Raw genomic sequence first — 19,037 nt, forward strand, 5'->3', positions numbered from 1 at the left:
GTAGATTACGGGTGTCAGCGGTTGACCCACGGTGGCGTGTAAGCCCTTTGTTCCTCCACTATTTGCTGTGAAATTTGCAGAAATTTACATGTTTCAGAATTTATTGTATAAATTCGTTCTTTTCACAGACGTGCGAGGGACAGGCAAGGTCAACTTTCATTAGTCATGTCTAATAGGGTGACTTAGCTTCGGGTAATCGTTTTTTCATTAACTGCTGAATTTTCATTCCAGTTACTAGTGAGGCGTGCCTCTGATGTTATACCTTGGGTCAACTAGACCTCAGGAGAGTACTTCATCGTGAACGGGGGCGTCGCAACCTACGAAGTCTAGATCACCATCGTCCTCAAAGATGAAGTGGTCGCAGAATCAACATTCTTCGACAAAGAAGTCCTTCAGTGACGAGATTGTCCCTCTACAGGAACAACATATCTACGATGAGCCAGCGTTGATGCTACACTTCGAACAGTCAGTTGTCGCTGTACTCAACACAGCCATTTGACACAGACGCCTGCATCCAACATGAGCTTGGGAAGGTCATGTGGAAGAAGAACAAAGACTACAATCTTCATCTACGTCGACTTCTGCACCGCTCCAGGTCGTCAGACAGCCTCAGTCATCACAACAGACATCAGCACACACGAGTGCACTCACATGGGTGACTACGCTCGTGTGAGTGAGGAAGCTCCAGTGGGTGAATACACTCACAGGTCTTCTCGTCAACGGAGAAGATCTTCCCCAGTTTGTCGAAGGCGCCGTCAGTACTTTTCGTTCCCTTCAGACATGGACTCGCATAGGAAGGATACGTCACGAAGATTTTTCGAGACGACTACAACGTATCACTGCGAAGTACACCTATGATCACAAGAGATGACGGTATTATCTTCCGTGGAAAAATTCCGACACATCTACCTAGAAGACAATTTGTCTATATCAGCTTCAATTGGCGGAAATTTCTTCACAGGCTTTACTCATCAAGGCACATGCTCGCCAAACAGCATTGTTGCGGACAAACCTAAATGCTAGCAAGGGTATCACCGTTTGAACAAAATTTCATGATGATCAGTTGTCTACTACCCCGGTGGCCTCACGTCTACAATCTGATTGGTCCCCGAGAGACCACACCCTGCAAAGAAAGCCAGTGACGTTACATCTACAATCTGATTGGTCTTTGAGAGACAACGCCCTACGCAGAATGTGGTGTTATTGTGCCAATATCAGGAAGTTGTCGGTGACTTTCAACACTGGAAAGATGTTAATTACACACTAGAATAATTACAGCGTCATTTGATTCGTCAGGCAGCATAGATGTTTTTTAACAGCAGGCTCCAAGTGGCCTATCACGAGGATTGCAGCAACGAATGACAGCTCCTGATCGGACAGGCAGCCAGACTTCCTGCAAATGTCAACACGCTCATAATGAATGGTATTGATGATCTGGAATCGACGACTGACGTATCTTCATGGCATACAAGTTCTTCATGAGAGAAGTCAACTCAGTCACCAGTTGGACTTCACTATCAGGCTACTAACTCAGCTCAGATGACTTGAGAATCTAAATTCCTCAGGATTTGATTCATCACTACATAGAAATATACCACTGTCCCAGAGAATCCGTGGGTCAAAGTTCAAGTTGATGTTAGAACAAGTTCTACTCTCTCTCTCGCCACTACCATTACAACAGTGTCTACTCGGTCTGCTCATGTCTTCACAGGATATGACCAAAAGAAGACGCCACAACTGATTCCTAAATCACGGTTTCACGTCTTGACCGATTTACGATGCTGGACACCTTAAAACCACACCCGCTATGGGGAACCCGCCAGTCGAATGTCTGCACAGGAACTTAAATGTTAGTCATCATTCAACAACCATCTCTATGTAGACACGTCTAAACAACGACGTTGCAGCAGGAATCTGGAAGATGGAAGATAGAACTCCCATCCCATCAACCAGTTGAAGATGAGAGTGGTGATTTATGCTATCCGTCACTGGTAGACAACACTGAAAAACAAGCTACTGATGATCCCCACAGACAACTCAACAGTGGCTTTAAGCTTAAATAAACAAGGGTCAATGAGATCACCATTTCTTCTACACCTGTTGTTTCAAGTTTTCGATATGGTCAACAATGTGAATCTCCAAATAAAAGCATGTCACATACCAGGAGCCTGCAACATCATGGCATACACCTTATCTCGTCCACTTCGTCCATCTCCAACAGAGTGGATAATGCATCAAGAGGCGTTTTAAGTTATCGTTTGGATCGCCGCAATCAGACTTATTTGCAACAAGGTTCCACAAACAGACTGCAACCTTTGTATCACCGGTACCATGGAGGAGTTAGGACAACCAACTCTAAAACTACCAGATTGGGAAAATCTTCTCGTCCATCCCTGCACGAAACAGGCACACAGCAACCCATCTGCATTCCAACTTCACGTGTGGAAGGTATCAAAATCTGTTTAAAACACAGAGGATACTCGACGAGAGCAGCGACAGCAGTTACCTTAGCCTTAAGGAAATCCACTCGCACCCTTTATGATGACAAGTGGAATTGGTTTGAGACATACACCAAGAAGAAAGGCTTCATGGCGAGAAAGGCAACATATCCCCAGACAGCAGAATATTTATGTCACCTACGACATTGCAGAGGTCTGAAAGGCTCTACATACTTGGCAGCTCTCAGCTCAATTGTCACCATGGAAATGGTGACCAAGCTGACTGAAGTACACGAGTTACTTGCCTAGCTACGCTCCTCAACAGCGTAGATTTAGAGCTCCAGCATGGGATCTAATCATCATACTCCAGCATCTCACAAGTGATGCATACAAGCCGCTTGATCGGACCTTGTTTGAACTGTTAACTCAGAAGACACAGTTTTTACTTGCCTGGGCTACAGCTACACGAATGTCAGAAATTCATGCTCTAGACCACACAGGCTTTGATGCAAGTCATCAGCAGACAGCTCATCTGGGCCTACGATGGGATTTTATGGGAAAAATCAACTGCCAGGTCAACCGGATAGACAGTTCCACATACCAGCACTATCTTCAATCCCTAGACCCCATGACTACTCAAGATTTATCATTATGTCCAGTCAAATCATTGAAGATATACATCGCAAGTACCAAGTCTAGAAGGCAACGTTTCAAGCGCTGGTTTATCCCTGTATCTACTGAGACACTTTCACAAGTATCCTGCAACACTATCTCAGTGTGGATCAGAACTGTTACATTGAGAGCCTCTTAAAGCAGCAGGATTGGAACCTTTGCGAGCCTCCAACCCACATGAAGTCAGTGCCTTAGCCTCTACACTAGCACTACATGGGAATCGCTCACTATCAACTATAATGGAGGGCTGCTTTTGGACGTCAAACACAGTGTTTGCCAACCACTACATACGAAACATAGCCACAGAGGACATCTTTTGGGCCTCTTGTCATTGCTCAGCAACTAACAGTTCCTCAAAGGCCCGATTTATCACGTGACTTGTGGAAGCCAGACGCTCTGCGAAGTATTTTGATGGAAAGTCCATGCACATGTCTTGAACAGACTAGCATGAGTGAATATGACCCTGTATTCGTAATGAAGAAACTTTTTCATGAAGAGGTGTCGCAACTGGTCTCGATTGATATATCTTGACATTTAGTTGCATCAGGAATTAGCAGGACGCCAGTTACTGTTGATGTCATGTGCCAGTCAACGAAGTCATCTATGGAAGACAAGTTCGACTGGATGTAATCCAGCCCCCAAATTTATTCTCTCTCTCTCTCAAACTCTCTCGAACTCTCTCTCAAGAACATTAGAAGCGACAGGACCGACTTATTGCCATTACAAGTTCCCGTTGGGGTCGGGGGGTGGAGTTGTTGGAGGTCATTTTTAGCAGCCCGCAGAGTCCAGCAAGGTCTGACCACCGCCGTCCGTATCCGTAGGATTCCATAAGCAATTAGACCCGTGAATGTCCCGGGGTAGAATAGGCCTTCAGCAACCCATGCTTGCCATAAAAGGTGACTATGCTTGTCATAAGAGGTCGGGTGGTCAGACTAGCTGACTTGGCTGACACATGTCATCGGTTCCCCATTGCGCAGATCGATGCTCATGTTGTTGATCACTGGATTGTCTGGTCCAGACCGTCGCCATATAGCTGGAATATTGCTAAGTGCGACGTAAAACTTAACTCACTCACTCACTCACTCACTCACTCACTCATATGCAATTAACATGAGTCAGGATAAGGAAAAATATGTATTTTTCTGAATAAAATTGATATTTTATACTCATCCTGACTCATGACGAAAGCCCTTCCAGCCGACCCTCACAGACACACTGAATTCTCATAGTCTCGTGTGGGGCGATTATAGGAGAGAGAGTATCATGGCCAATCAGCTGACCATGTGCGCGGGAGGGGAGGTAACTCATGGGTGAGTATGAATTTTTACATCCGCTTCATTTAGAAGGGAACTTCAAGGGATTTCAGGTGTTGCACTACCTTCACCAGGAAGAAGAGATAAGCAATTAAGCATGAGTCAGGATAAGTTTAAAATATCAATTTTATTCAGAAAGTTACATTTTTCTATTTTCAGAATGTACATATCTGGCCAGATATCGATTTCCATAGACCCCAAACACTCAGCATCTCTTTCCTATGGGAAGAAGAACGAAGTAGAGGCCGAGAACAGATATCTAGAACATTAAGTCTCAACCCATGTACATGAGAGTGCTTCATTGAAGCCACTCCAGATTGCAAGATATGTTGTCCTGTTACTCAGTTCGACCCTTCACTATGAAAGTGTAATCCCAAATATGACTTGTTACATTTCACCACTTTCTATATGGCATTTTGTGTTGAAAGTTTCAGAAAAACAATTACTTGTAGTAAATATATGGCAGTATTTATTCGTAGTAAATATGTGACAATATTTGTTACAGATCAGTTTTCTTCACATGCATCAAATTACGTAATAATATAATTTTGTTGCATAATTTTGAGGTCAAACATTTTAAGTGTACTTTATATCAGCGTCCATCATTTGTGTTGTTATTTTATGTGTGTCATGTTGCATGAATCTGTTATATGCTGTTATTATCACATTTGTTGTATAACAACTTGGTTACATTATTTTAGATGGCTCAATTAATTTATTATTTTTTCTTCTTTGTCCAAATTTGGGGGTTGAATAAAATCATCATACACCAACAAGTGAGGACAAAATAAAAATATATGATGCACCATTCTTTTGTTGTGTGGTATTTTTTCTCACATATCAGCGTTTGTCACATTAGCGAACCCTTTTTCAAATAATAGTAAAGTTTGCACACAAAAACAACTCTTATAGGCATTGTATTCCTGAAATGTCATACTGTTATGTACACTTCTTTTTCTTACTGAAATATACCTTAGAAAAATATCACTGGTATCCAAACAGATCCTCTTTCTCAATGGTGGCCGGGTTGGGGTTGAATCTCCTCCAATATCGCAGGAGTCTGCTGTGGAATCTCTGCTGTTGGTCCACTTGGATCCTTGAAATACTGTCAGAACAGTGCATTGATTATCAGATTTCCCAGAAATTCTAGAACGTATCACATATGTTTAATGTGTGAAAAGTCAAAAATTGAATTTCATAATATGATGGGAAAACACACTATGGCAGTACCTCAGTGTGACAATTTAACATGCATATAGATCATAATAACAGCTTCTCAAAGGAATTCATTGTAAAGTGTACCTCTGGGTATAAAGATTAAAACAGAAAAAACCTAAGATAAAATTGAATATAAAACAAAACAAAATAAGTATTTGATACATGCTTTGCTAACTGTCAGTATGCTTAAATGCTGTAGATCTATATTGAAAATACATAATATTAAATTCCAGCATATTCGTGTCCTAATTCCAGTACACCAATAAACTCACTGAAATCCTCCCCTTATGACAATTATTTGACTTTGAAGACTCATATCTGTGTTTGTTGATGCTGGTTTTCAGCCGATGATGGGGTCATCAACAAGCCCGAATCTATCACAAACATGACACCAAAACAGTTTCCAAAAGGGTCTTTGGTTTTGGAAAAGGAATGAAAATTGCATTCTCTAGTCTCTCTTGACATCTCTCATCAGAATTGCAAGTTCCCCATGCACATCGTTTCCCCATTATAAACAATGGCAAGCTACTTCACAGGGTCAAATGTCCTGACAAGCAGCTCTATCTGCCGAATGATGTCACCTATGTTTCTGTACAAAATTATTTGTGACAAAATGAAACCTGTTTTCTGTACTCTTTTGCGGAGATATGTTGTGAAGCAAATTTCAGTAGGTTGTCAAACTGATGGAAACACAAAAGCTGATTTGGGCTGCATAATGCTTAGACATCGCTTTTTGAAGTTAAACTTAAAGGTTACATGCAACAATTAAAAAACAGAAATCACTAATTCATGATATATAAAATCATTGCTGATTAGGAGAAAAATAAGTGAACGAAATTATAAGGGTATAATTGCAAATCAAAAGTGCAGTATATTGTACTTGAGTATACATGTACTTCCCGCAAAACGAAGCAGCCGCGAAAACGAACCCAGTCAAGAGCTGGTGGCTGTGTACTTCAGTGTAACGGAGCCTTGTTTATGGCTTATAAGCCTGATAGGTGTTGATTTCAAATTACATGTTGTCAATGACTAAAGTTGTGCATTGCATATTGTCATTAGCAGACAGGAAGGCATATAGGTTTCAGTAAACCAGACATTGAGTTTTCTCTTTGACAGGCCTGCTTATCACAATCAACATGTATATTTTTGTTTTATATAGCGAGTAGATTATTTATTTGCTTATGTATGTAACCAAGATTAGACTACTGCTCATGACCTCATATGGCGGGCAATCATAATGTTTCAAGCTCCGTGAACCTATTCACTGCACATGCATTATAAGGGCAGCGCAGCATAGCTGTTGAAGCCACGTTTTTCCCCGACCGCTGGGGGGAAATTAGTGAATTGTTTGAACTCCAATTTCGCTGGCTTTTTTTCATCGCGATTTCTTTTTCAACTTTATAGGGTGAATTGGCATTTTTGATGATTTGTTTCAGTACGTGTATACTGAAAGGTATCAGAATCACTACATTGCATCTGACCCAAGATAACATGTAAAGCATGCTTGGAAGTATGTCGCATCAACCTTGGAGTAGAGACATCTTTGTTGAATCACTGAGTGTGTGCGTATAGTTCAATGTACTGTTACTTTCATGGTTCTACTCTGCTACTGTGCACTTGGGTTTTGTAATTTCAGGAGCAGACATTTGAAATAGTTCTACTTCAGGGATCATAAGGTTATATGATTGTTTACCAATTGAAGTGAAGTCACATCTGGTAGCTCTATGTGTCTGCTCATTAGTGTTGGAAATTGGTTGAAATCTCACAATTGAAGATTGCTTCATCACCATTGAAGTCATCAAAAGAAAAATTGTTTAGCGTTATTTTTCAAGTTTTTGTACCCAGATTGCTAGTGCCGATGTCTAACAAAATGATGTAACTTGCTACTTTGAAGTGATGACGAATGTGTCATGAACATAGGTGTCATGGTGTGTTCAAGAAATATTCAGTCGTGACATTTCATTTAGTCAAGCAAGTTTTCTACAGAATAAACATGTTTTCAGCCTCTGACAAAGTCAAGGATATTTTCCGTCATCAAGTGTTTCAGAGATTAAAACAGTAGTTTGCACATCGTTTTGTGTTAGAAAAAATGAAAAAATGTGATGGAATGCTTGGTCATTTGGTCACTCCGACCAGTCTTTGATTATTTCAAGTAATCAGAAGACCACTACTGATCATCACTTCGAAGACACCAGTTTGATTCCCCACATGGGTACAATATATGAGACACATTGCAGTTGTTCCTTGCTATGATTTTGGTTGAATATTAATAAAAGCGTCATAAAACTAGCTTTCTCGCTCGCTCACTCGCTCATTCGTTACACAAAACATGATTTAATTCCCCAAGTGAAGCCAATTACTGGTGTTGTCTGCCATGATATTGCTGGAATATTGCTAAAAGCGACATATGATACTCACTCACTCGCTCACTCATTACACTAACCACATGATTTGATTCCCCAAGTGATGCCTATTTCTGGTGTCATCTGCAATGATATTGCTTGAATATTACTCAAAACAGCATTGAATCTTTAACAGTAAGTAAAGATCTGTGTGGAAAGATGAGTACATAAGCTGAATAAAAGCTACATTTGGGTACTATTTCCACTCAGTGTTCCTATAGTGTTCATGCCTATTTGTTTGCAAGTAACTGGATCATGATGACTTTCATGTTTGTGGGACATCTTGTCAAGCAAGCAAAACATGTTTTTAAATCAAAATACACTACTTACACAGAAAACTGAAAACAACACTTATTGAGGTCACGTTGCTCTTTGTGTGGAATATAATTTTAAGCCTTGTTTGAATTTAGAAAAGCATTAATTTCCATGCTCTTAATTGATTTCTGCTGAAACAATATCTAATCATGTACTGTGATATATGATTTGGTTATTGTGTTAACAGAAGTCTTCCTTTTGTAACCGATAATTGCAGTATGATTATAAGGCTATTGACAGTGACTGGAAATAGATTAGTGCAAATATAATCGTCTGTAGTGATAACTCATTTATGTGATTAGAGTTTTACATTGTATGGCATCAAAAATGTATTTCACCGATGCTAAAATAATATTTTTGAGCAGACTTGGCAGAGTAAACATAGCAATGGCATATCAAATTGTTATGAGTTATTATGTTTTACCATGACTGGTGACAGAAATGTGTTATTGAACTTGGTTACCTGGGTTTAAATTTTTGAAGCTCTCTTTGCGCTATGACAGTCGTAAGTGGCATACATTAAAGGTCACATGCAACCAAAAAATCAAACATAATTAAAACACATTTATCACTTATTCATGACATATAATATACACTGCTGCTTTTAAAAAAACAAATAAACAAAATTATAAGCGTACAATCGCGATTCAAAAGTGCAATATTTTGTACTTGGGCTTACTTCCCCCCGAAACGAAGCCCTCGGGAGACCGAACCCAGTCATAGCGGGTGGATATGCACTCAAGTGTAACGACGGTTTCCGATTGGCTGTTTCATTTGCTGATATGCCGAGGGTTCATTGTGTGTACAGAAAGATGATCTGTTTGATGGGCATTTTAGAAGTATAGCCAGTCACAAGAAAGTAAGATTCTTTATGGATAACAACTTCTTTTTGTGTACTTGATGCGTCGTTTCAGTATGGATTCATATACTGTTGTCAAACAAAATCATATACACTAAAAGAAGTCGTTATCCATGAAGAATGTATATAGAGATGTTGGGTTTGGAAAATACATGTTCTCTGAATTTGCGCCCGATCCATTCAAATATCATGTCGGTAGGGATGGTAAACTAGAGCGCGGCTGGAATCTGACTTGAAACTGACAAGAGTTTGCACCAGTTTCCGTCAGATCCAGTCATCCGAAAAAAATGAATGTAGTTTGTTTGCAACCCACAGACATAAAACATGTCATGTGTATCACACGTGCCTAGTTACATAATGTGGCAGACACGGGACTCGGGTGCACGAGTCATAAATCAACTTATTTTCTTTTCGTCGTATAGTCTGATAGGTGCTAAGTTCAAATTGCACGTGGTCAATGATTGAAGCTGTGTATTGCATGTTGTCATTAAGTAGACAGGCAGACAGACATATAGGTGTGAATAAACCAGACACTGAGCTTTCTCTGTGACAGAGACTGCTTACCACAATCAACAAGCTTTTTTACGTAACGAGTAGATTATTTACTTGTTTGTGTGCACAACCAAAATTAGACTACTGCTCACGACTTAAGACGCTGGGCATGCATACTGTTTCAAGCTCCACGAACCTATTCACTGCGCATGCGTTATGGACGCAGCGGAGCACAGCTGTTGAAACCAGTTTTCCCCCCAGCGCTGGGGGGAATTTAGTGAAACGTTTGAACTCCGATTTCGCGGGCTTTTCTTTCATCGCGTTTTTTTTCAACTTTATAGGTTGAATTGGCATTTTTTATGATTAGTTTCGGTAAGTGCATACCGAAAGGTACCAGAATCTGCAAAGTTGTGTTTTACGTTGCATGTGACCTTTAACATTAACTTACAACTATCTTAGCGCTAAGAGAGCTTTGAACATCTAGGCCCTGGACATGTGTTAATGTCAGTGGTTGATTGCTGGTATATGCAAAGAAGACTGCTGAGTTAGGGTAGCAAGTGAGTAGCCAATCAAAGTTTATGAACAATAATTAAATGATGCGTGATAAGAAAATATATTCCCACTTGATGTGTTGATACTAGTAAACAGATAATCACAGTCGACCAAAATTTACTTTCATTACTCTATAAAAACCCAAATTTATAACTTACGAGCTACTAAAACTTTGTATAATTAATTTACCAAATAGACTTTGTATATTTTATTTACCACATAGACTGTGCATTTTATTTACCACATACACTGTGTATTTTATTTACCACATAGACTGTGTATTTTATTTACCACGTAGACTTTGTTTTTTTTATTTACCACGAAGACTTTGTGTATTTTATTTACCATGTAGACTTTGTGTATTTGTTTACCACATAGACTTTGTGTATTTAATTTACCACATAGACTTTGTGTATGTTATTTAGTTTTGACTCTCAAAACAACATGTTGGATTCATTATAGGTCAAAGAATAAAGCAGTGACATTGAAAAGGAAATTTTCAGTTGACTGTCCTCATGATTTTTAAGGGCACTTAAACATTGTAATTTTATTCTGTTGGAAGAAAAATGCACTTTTTATTAGTTTCCTTGATTCTTAAAGAATCTATGACTTTGTGATATGTGTACAATTTTCATGGTTTAGTATGATGGGTTGTCTGTACTCAAACTCTTGGCTCCAAAAACCTATGGGGGAAGCAGATTTGGAAATAACGCCTTATAGTGCGTGTGACATTTTCTGTTAAGTGGTTGGCAGATAGCACCAGTAGCTCCAGTAACCTTGATGTGATTAACTATGTTGATACATTGACAGTAATGTCAGAGACTGGATACATAATTTATATAATCCATAGTATGCTTTGACACGTAGTAAGCCATAGTCATTGTTATTTGACTTTAACATGTTAAAATATATTTTTCATGATGAAAATTGTAAGCTTGTGTGTTGACATTTTGTTACAATCACTGATTGATTCCTCTACACTTCTGGTGATGTTTTGATTCACTGTAACACTAGTGATTAGTCGTCAAACTGCACAGTATGATGCTTACTATGGTGCATATACCTCCATATCAGTAGCCAGTGTTGAAATTGGGGGCAGTGACGTAGCCTTGTGCTTTACTGTATAAGTATTTCTAATGCCGAAGACCCAGGTTCGATTCTCGACATGGGTACAACGTGAGAAGCCCATTTCAGGTGTCTTCATGGATATTAAAATGCACTCCGTCCGTCTGTGCACATTTATCTTTTCCAGAGCAGAACTCGGACATAATTTTGACCTACATAACACTGTCCTTTTCGGTAGTGTCAACTGACATGATAGTTGCCGTATCTTGTCAACACCAGAACTGATCCTATTTATTTTACTGTGAAAAGAACAGTCACATGATAAGGCATTATTATCCCACCAGCATGTAATGCAGAGGGGTATACTTGACGCTTTTTCTGTCCATCCATCCGTCCGTAATCATTTTGTTTCCAGAGCATAACTCAGAAACTGTTCGATATTTTTAGACCAAACTTGATAGATGTAATAATCTCAACCTATATTGCCTTTTGCTATTTACAGAGTTTTGGCATTTTTATTCTTTTTGTACTTCCATGAAACATTTTGGTGTTAGTCTAATGGTGGTGTGGGCTTCATTTCCGGGGCAGAACTCACAATCTGTTCAATATCTTTCGGCTACACTTGGTAGATATATCAGTCGGAACCTAAAATGGTGCTTTTTGCTATTTACAGGTTTTTGTGATTTATGATTTTCTCGGTTTCCATGGAAACATTTTGGACATAGTCTCAAAAGTGAGAGGTGTGTTTCATTTTCAGAGCATAACTCAAAAGCCGTTCAATATTATTCTGCAAATCTTGGTAGATATATCAGTCAGAACCTGAAGTGGTGCTTTTGGTATTTACACGTCTTTGTGATTTATTATTTTCTTGGTTTCCATGGAAATGGTTTTGATTTGCCATATAGAGGTTTGGGGGATTTAGATTTTTTCTCGGTTTCCATGGAAACGTTTCAGACTTTGTCTCAAAAGTGAAAGCTGTGTTTCGTTTCGGAGCTCATCTCAAAAACTCTGTCAGCGAAACGTGGTAGATATGTGTGGCAGATCCCAAAGTAGTGTCTTTTGCTCTTTACAGGTTTATGCAATTTATTATTTGCTCGGTGTCCATAAAAACGTTTCAGACATGGAGGGATGGGCATTGTTTCCGGAGCAGAACTCAAAAACTGTTCAATATTTTTCTGCAAAACTTGGTAGATATGTGTGGCAGACCCTAAGGTGGTGCATTCTGCTGTGTATAGGTTTTGTGATTTATCATTTTCTCTGTTTCCTTGGAAACGTTTCGGACTTAGTCTAAAAATGGAGGGATGGGCTTCGTTTCCAGAGCACACCTTAAGAACCATTTGATATCTTTCAACAGATCTTGACAGATATATTAGAAAGATCTTGAAGTGGTGCCTTTTGCTGTTTACAGATATATGGCATTTTTATTTTTCAGGATTTCCATAGAAAACGATTCAAACTTAGTCTAAAAAAGTATCCAGTAACCTTCAGATGTTTTGTCCTTTCAAATATTTGGGGGCCAGGGGGATATGTCATCTTCTGATGACTCTTCTTTTATCCAACATGGCTAAATGGCAGTGTCCCTGTGCAGATCTACACTGCTATGGGAACTCATAAGTTAACTGGTTTCATTATCTTGTCTAGTGTGTTTCTTAAAAAATGTTATGAAGTGTTCTTTGAAATAGACCTTGCTGTTTCCTGTTTGACTTGCCAGCCATGACTATGGAATGCAACCCATATTGGAATAAATATTTGTCTCCCAACAGTTTTCTTTCCAACTGAAACTAGTTTGGGTATTCATTATTTTGTTGACAAGGTCATATAGTCAGGTTCTCATCTTATTTGACCCGTGAAGGTCCCGGGGTAGAATAGGCCTTCAGCAACCCATGCTTGCCATAAAAGGTGACTATGCTTGTCGTAAGAGGCGACTAACGGGATCGGGTGGTCAGGCTCGCTGACTTGGTTGACACATGTCATCGGTTCCCCATTGCGCAGATCGATGCTCATGTTGTTGATCACTGGATTGTCTGGTCCAGACTCGATTATTTACAGACCGTCGCCATATAGCTGGAATATTGCTAAGTGCGACGTAAAACTAAACTCACTCACTCACTCACTCTCATCTTATTTGATCAAAGTTGTCTTTGACACCCCTGAGATATTTTTGTTCAGTTTTTCATTCAACAGGAAGTCATCCCACTTTCTCCCACTGCAATGACGTTAGTATTAAGCTGTAGCTGTGTGTGATCATCCATCTTGTAACACTTGAAGATGTGGGTTCAGATTTCCATTCAAAGACACTGCAAATCATTGTACAGAGTTACATTCTATTCATTTGTCAAAGTTTCCTTCTTGTCCACTGTATTCCATAGGCCAGAGCAAGATTATAAATGTTGAAATTTTGCATCACCTACTGGTAACTGACAAGTCAAAATTTAACCAATACTGTTTTTAAAATATACTACAGGACCTGAAGCTGTTAAAGATTTCTGATGGGGGTTTGTTTTGAAGCCAGACCATCATGGCATGTGTTTGACAATTGGGAATTTACTAAAATCTAAAAGCAATTCCATGCGTGATAAGTTATTTTTTAGAAGTACTTTGTCATACACTCTTTATGTTCAAGCATACATCTAAATAACACATTTGGTGAGAGTGTAGCATTGTGTAAAGCTTCTTTCTGGATGTTTCAGATTGACAATGGCCAAAAGAACTGCAACCCGGGAACTGACTGACAGAAACTGGGATGAGGAGGATGAGCCAGAGGAGGTAGAGAACACAATACATGACGGTAGAGTTTGTATAACTAGAGCATTCAGGACAGTAGAGGTGGTATATCTAGAGCATTCAAGACAGTAGAGGTTGTATAACTGAAGCATGCAGTACAGTGCAGGGGTTGTATAACTAGAGCATGCAGGACAGTAGAGGTGATATAATTGGAGTATGCAGGACAGTAGAGGTGGTATTACTGAAGCATGCGGGACAGTATAGGCTGTATAACTGAAGCATTCAGGACAGTAGAGGTGGTATGACTGAAGCATGCAGGACAACTGAGGTGGTGTAACTGGAACATGCAGGTCAGTAGAGGTGAAATAATTAGCGCATGCAGGACAGAGATGGTTAAAATACAGCATGCAGGAAAGTAGATGTGGTATAAGTAACTTTACATCAGGGCCTGGTTGTTCAGTGCACCGTTATTATAACAGACCATTAAACACTAACGACACATTAAATAGCTAACGAAGAGTTAGTTAACAGTATGTTAAAATTTGGTTCCGGGAAGGTCTTTTTAACAGGCCATTAACTAACAGTGTGATTTGAGGTTAACAGCCTGTTAAGGACTTTGCCCCTACCCACAATTCCTTGCACTTTGTCCCACAATTCTCTGTCAATATGGTATTGCTATCAGAAGCACCCAAAATAACACCTCAGCAGAATCTGACTGTAATAAAAAAAAAAAATTCAGCATCAAAGAAGAAAATTTAGTCGTTGTATCAAGAGCATGCTGAAATTTTAAGAAAAAAATTCAGTAGTCAGGGCTCCAGATAAGGGACCTATCAGCGTATGTACAGATAAAAAATATGCATGATACAGTAGGGAAAAAAATCGGAAAACGTAGCAGATGCACACCACAGCATGGTGTACAGTCTTAGAATCATTTACGGATGTAGTACCTGAAGAAGACTTGCTTTTTCGTTTATTGACCTGTTTACACAAGAGAAGCAATGTTGTGCACATATGAACCATTACATTTCATTCAGTACTCTAAATGTACCCTTAACTTTTCCCAGTAATCTTGTATTGAAAAAATAAGGCCTACGTACTCGTTATGTTGAAAAATTATCTGGAGCTCTGAGTAATGATTTTACCAGTAAGGCCAAGGCTAGCATCTGGCAGAAAGTAACTGATGCATTCGTGATGTAGAGAAATGGGGAAATATGGAACAAAAACCTGAAAAGACATTTACAGAAAACCGAATGCAGCAATGGAAGACTGGGGGTGGATCCCCGCCCCCAGAGATGAGCAGACTACTGAAACCATAATTGAGGCAATGAAGGATACAGCCTCATTCAGTGGCGTTCCTGGAGGACACTGAAATAAGCCCATGTGGTAAGACATTTTCAACTATAAAGTGTTTGATTTTCCTAGCATTGAATGTGCAATATCTATGTTTAGTGTTGAGTGCGTTCAAATTTAATCAAAGTTGATAACAAGTTTACCATCGACCTACACTGTGTAAAAAATATTCTTGCATGCCTCAAACAACTCCTAAGAAATCAACTTACCAATTCATGCTATATTGTGGTAAAGCAATAGCTCGTTCCCAAATCTAAAAGTAGTGTTCTTGATAATGTTTTGAGAGGATGAGGAAGTGACACTCAGCGCCACCGTTGAACCTCAGTTATCCATTCATACTTTAACTAGCCTGTTGCAGAAACATTTACATAGAACTATATGTATGTTATTTTATAGCCCACCACATTTTTATAACAAGAAATTAAATGAATTAATACCTCAAAGCCTACAGGTGAATAAACAATGTTAGGTGTGTGGAGATATCCTAATGTAAGGGGTTTTTAGTGATATAAGACAAAAACGTAATGTTCATCATTAATGTCCTCCATTGGTTATTTATGTCACCAACCTTAAGTGTTAGAGGATGTAGTCATCTATTGTACACGAAATCATCATGTCTTTCCTTCAAAACTTGAGTTGATTACATTGTCTTTCCCAACGGCATAGCTGTTGGCACTAATGACATCAGGGATTTTGTATGGGTTTTTGACGGAGGTCTTTGGAAGAACCTTACTCTTCCATTCAGCAGAAAGAGAGTTGCAATCCTATTTTTAGGTAGCAGTCGACTGATGTCGATTGCAATTTTTTATATTTTTTATATATATATATCTTGCGCACCACAGTCGCAGATAGGGTATTTCTAAAAAAAAGTCATAGAATTAAAAATCTATATTTTTCCTTATCCTGACTCATGCTTAATCGCTTATCTCCTCTTCCTGGAACACCTGAAATCCCTTGAAGTTCCCTTCTAAAAGAAGTGGACATAAAATTCACACTCACTTATGTTTTACCTCCCATCCTGTGCACATAGTCCGCTGATCGGCCATGATACTTCACTCTCGCCCTGTTGCCTGACAAGGGCGGCTGGAGACACCTGGGGTCCCATATACGACGATGATGAATCTTATGGAGCGACAGTTGGGAGAGGAAAGACGACTGCATTCGTCAACAATGTCGACTGCGAAAGCATTCATGTGGACCTGTAAACCTCTATTTCCTGCTCCTACTCGTTTTAATTTTTGCATTAAATTGTCTGAAGCAGAATTCTTATTATATTTACAGACTGTTCACAGACATGCTAGAGATAAGCAACATCGGTTCACATTAGCCATGTCTAAATTTGGTGAAATAAAATCGGGTAGCCGTTTAATTATTGATCCTGAGATTCATTCCAGTGATATGCCAGACGTATCTCCGAGGTCCAAGGTCGGGCGAGTCCTCTCTCAAGACTCAGAAGAGACCGCCTGTTGAGGCAGGGCTGTCACTGCCCAAGAAATCTAAGTCATCGAAGTCGAAGTCACAGTCACAGTCAAAGTCTGTAAGATCATTACAGAATCATCCCTCTTTGATGAAGAAATCATTCGGGGAAGAGATCGTCCCCTTAGAAAACGTCAATTTTTTTACGGGTCTCCGTTGATGATATGGAGTGAAGACAGAAGTTACATGTTAACTGCAACCTCAGGGCATCGTAGACAACTCTTCAACACAGTTGTCAAACCATGCACCACATGCATTCGAGGAAGGCGCCTTCATGCAACAATTCACAACGCAGATGATGAATCTTATGGAGCGACGGTTGTAAGAGGAAAGACGACTGCATTCGTCGACGATGTCGACTGCGAATCAGCGAGACCATTCATGTAGACCTGCACTCGCGTCTGATGATGAAGAGGTGCATGCACACACGCACTCTACGATTTCTGAAAAAGTTATCTACGGCATTCAAGTCCGCATCCAAGTTTCAACAACAACATATGCCACCTTTCAACGCTTGTCGCTTCCTTCTTCACCGTGTGGAACCCTCCATCAGAGCACTAGATGTAGACGAGGCATACAAGATCATCAGCAGTCCCCACAACAATCTTACAAGATTGAGGACATTCTGACGGGCTCGATTTAGACTTTCAAATTCAGCAATCCTGCAAATGAGGAAGAATGAATGTTCATGTCAACTTTCATCACTCAGAAGAAAGATCAGCAGTTTATGTCCGAACACCTCGCCTCAACTACTGCGGGGCTGCATCTACTCCCTCGACAAGATTGATAAGAAGGATAATTACCCAAGACTTTAAAGAAGTCATGATGATCAAGTCCATTGACATCTTGTCAGCAGTGCTCAAACAGACAAGTCAGCATTATACTAACAAGTCCAAGTTCTCCAGAGTCCAGAGAACAAGACATAAGAAGTTTAATACAGGAGCGTCCCCAGGTAAACATTGAAGATCAGGGTCGGAACGACTGGAGTTTTCCACCCTCAGCCGTTCACATACAACCGTCTCCAGTGGGTGAAAGTCTTCAACTCGACTGGAAGGAGCGGGGAATTCTCAACGATGAATACGTCACGAAGATTCTTCAAGATGACTGCAACATACCACTGCAAACTACACCTTCGATCACAAGAGATGACTGTATTTTCTTCGGTGGAAAAATTCTGACACATCTACCTGAAAGACAATTTGTCTACATCAGCTTCGACGGGCGGAACTGTTTTTGCAGACTTTACTGATCGAGACACATGTTTGCCAAACAGCATGATTACGGACAAGCCTAAATGCTAGCAAGGGTGTCACTGTTTGAACAAGATTTCACGACAATCAGTTATCTGCTACACCAGTGACGTCATGTTTACAATCTGATTGGTCCCCAAGAGACAGCGCCTTGTAACGAAAGCCGGTGACGTTAGATCTTCAATCTGATTAGTCCTCGAGAGACAAGAATCTCTACAATGACAGGGAGTTCATCTAGGAAATGAGGTAGCAGCAAGAATCTGGAACGAAGAGAAACAGGCTCTTCACATAAACCAGCTGGAAATGACAGTGGTTGACAGCATTGAGACACAACTTAATGATCCACACAGACAACTCAACAGTAGCTTTTTACATAAACAAACAAGGGTCAACAAGATCACTATCTCTATTACGCCTAACGTTTCAACTGTTCAACTTAGTCAACAGTCTGGATCTTCAAGTAAAAGCATGTCACATACCAAGAGTCTGCAACGTCATGGCAGACACCCTATCGTCCTCTTCGTCCATCTCCAACAGAATGGATGCTGCATCGGGAAGCATTTCAACTAATCAGTCAAGCTTTCTGATCACTGCAAATAGACCTATTTGCAACAAGATAAAACGGACAACAACCTTTGTGTCGCCAACCAACACTACAATTACCAGAGTGGAAGAATCTTCTCATCCACCCACACAGAAAGCAAATGCACGGCCATCGGTATTTCGACTTCACATATGGACCGTATTAAGACTTGTTAGAAATGCAGAGGATACTCGGCAAAATCAGTCACCTTAGCCTTACGGAAATCCACTCGCACACTTCATGACGACAAATGGAAACGTTTTGAGGCATACACCAGGAGAAAGGGATTTTTGGCGAAAAGGGCAACGCATCCTCAAATAGCAGATTA

The 19,037-nt window shown here is 39.9% G+C and overlaps 1 protein-coding gene across 1 annotated transcript in view; it reads left to right on the forward strand.

Moving 5' to 3' along the window:
• Positions 1–19,037, forward strand: part of LOC137261056 (nuclear pore complex protein Nup50-like) — a 40,413-nt gene that overhangs the window by 8,214 nt on the left and 13,162 nt on the right. Inside the window, exon 2 of the mRNA XM_067798722.1 lies at positions 14,017–14,092. Coding sequence (XP_067654823.1) covers positions 14,024–14,092 — 69 coding nt within the window. The 5' untranslated portion in view covers positions 14,017–14,023. The remainder of the gene's footprint in view (positions 1–14,016; positions 14,093–19,037) is intronic.

This window comes from Haliotis asinina, chromosome 14 (assembly GCF_037392515.1).
Source record: "Haliotis asinina isolate JCU_RB_2024 chromosome 14, JCU_Hal_asi_v2, whole genome shotgun sequence".
NCBI classification, from domain to species: Eukaryota; Metazoa; Mollusca; class Gastropoda; order Lepetellida; family Haliotidae; genus Haliotis; species Haliotis asinina.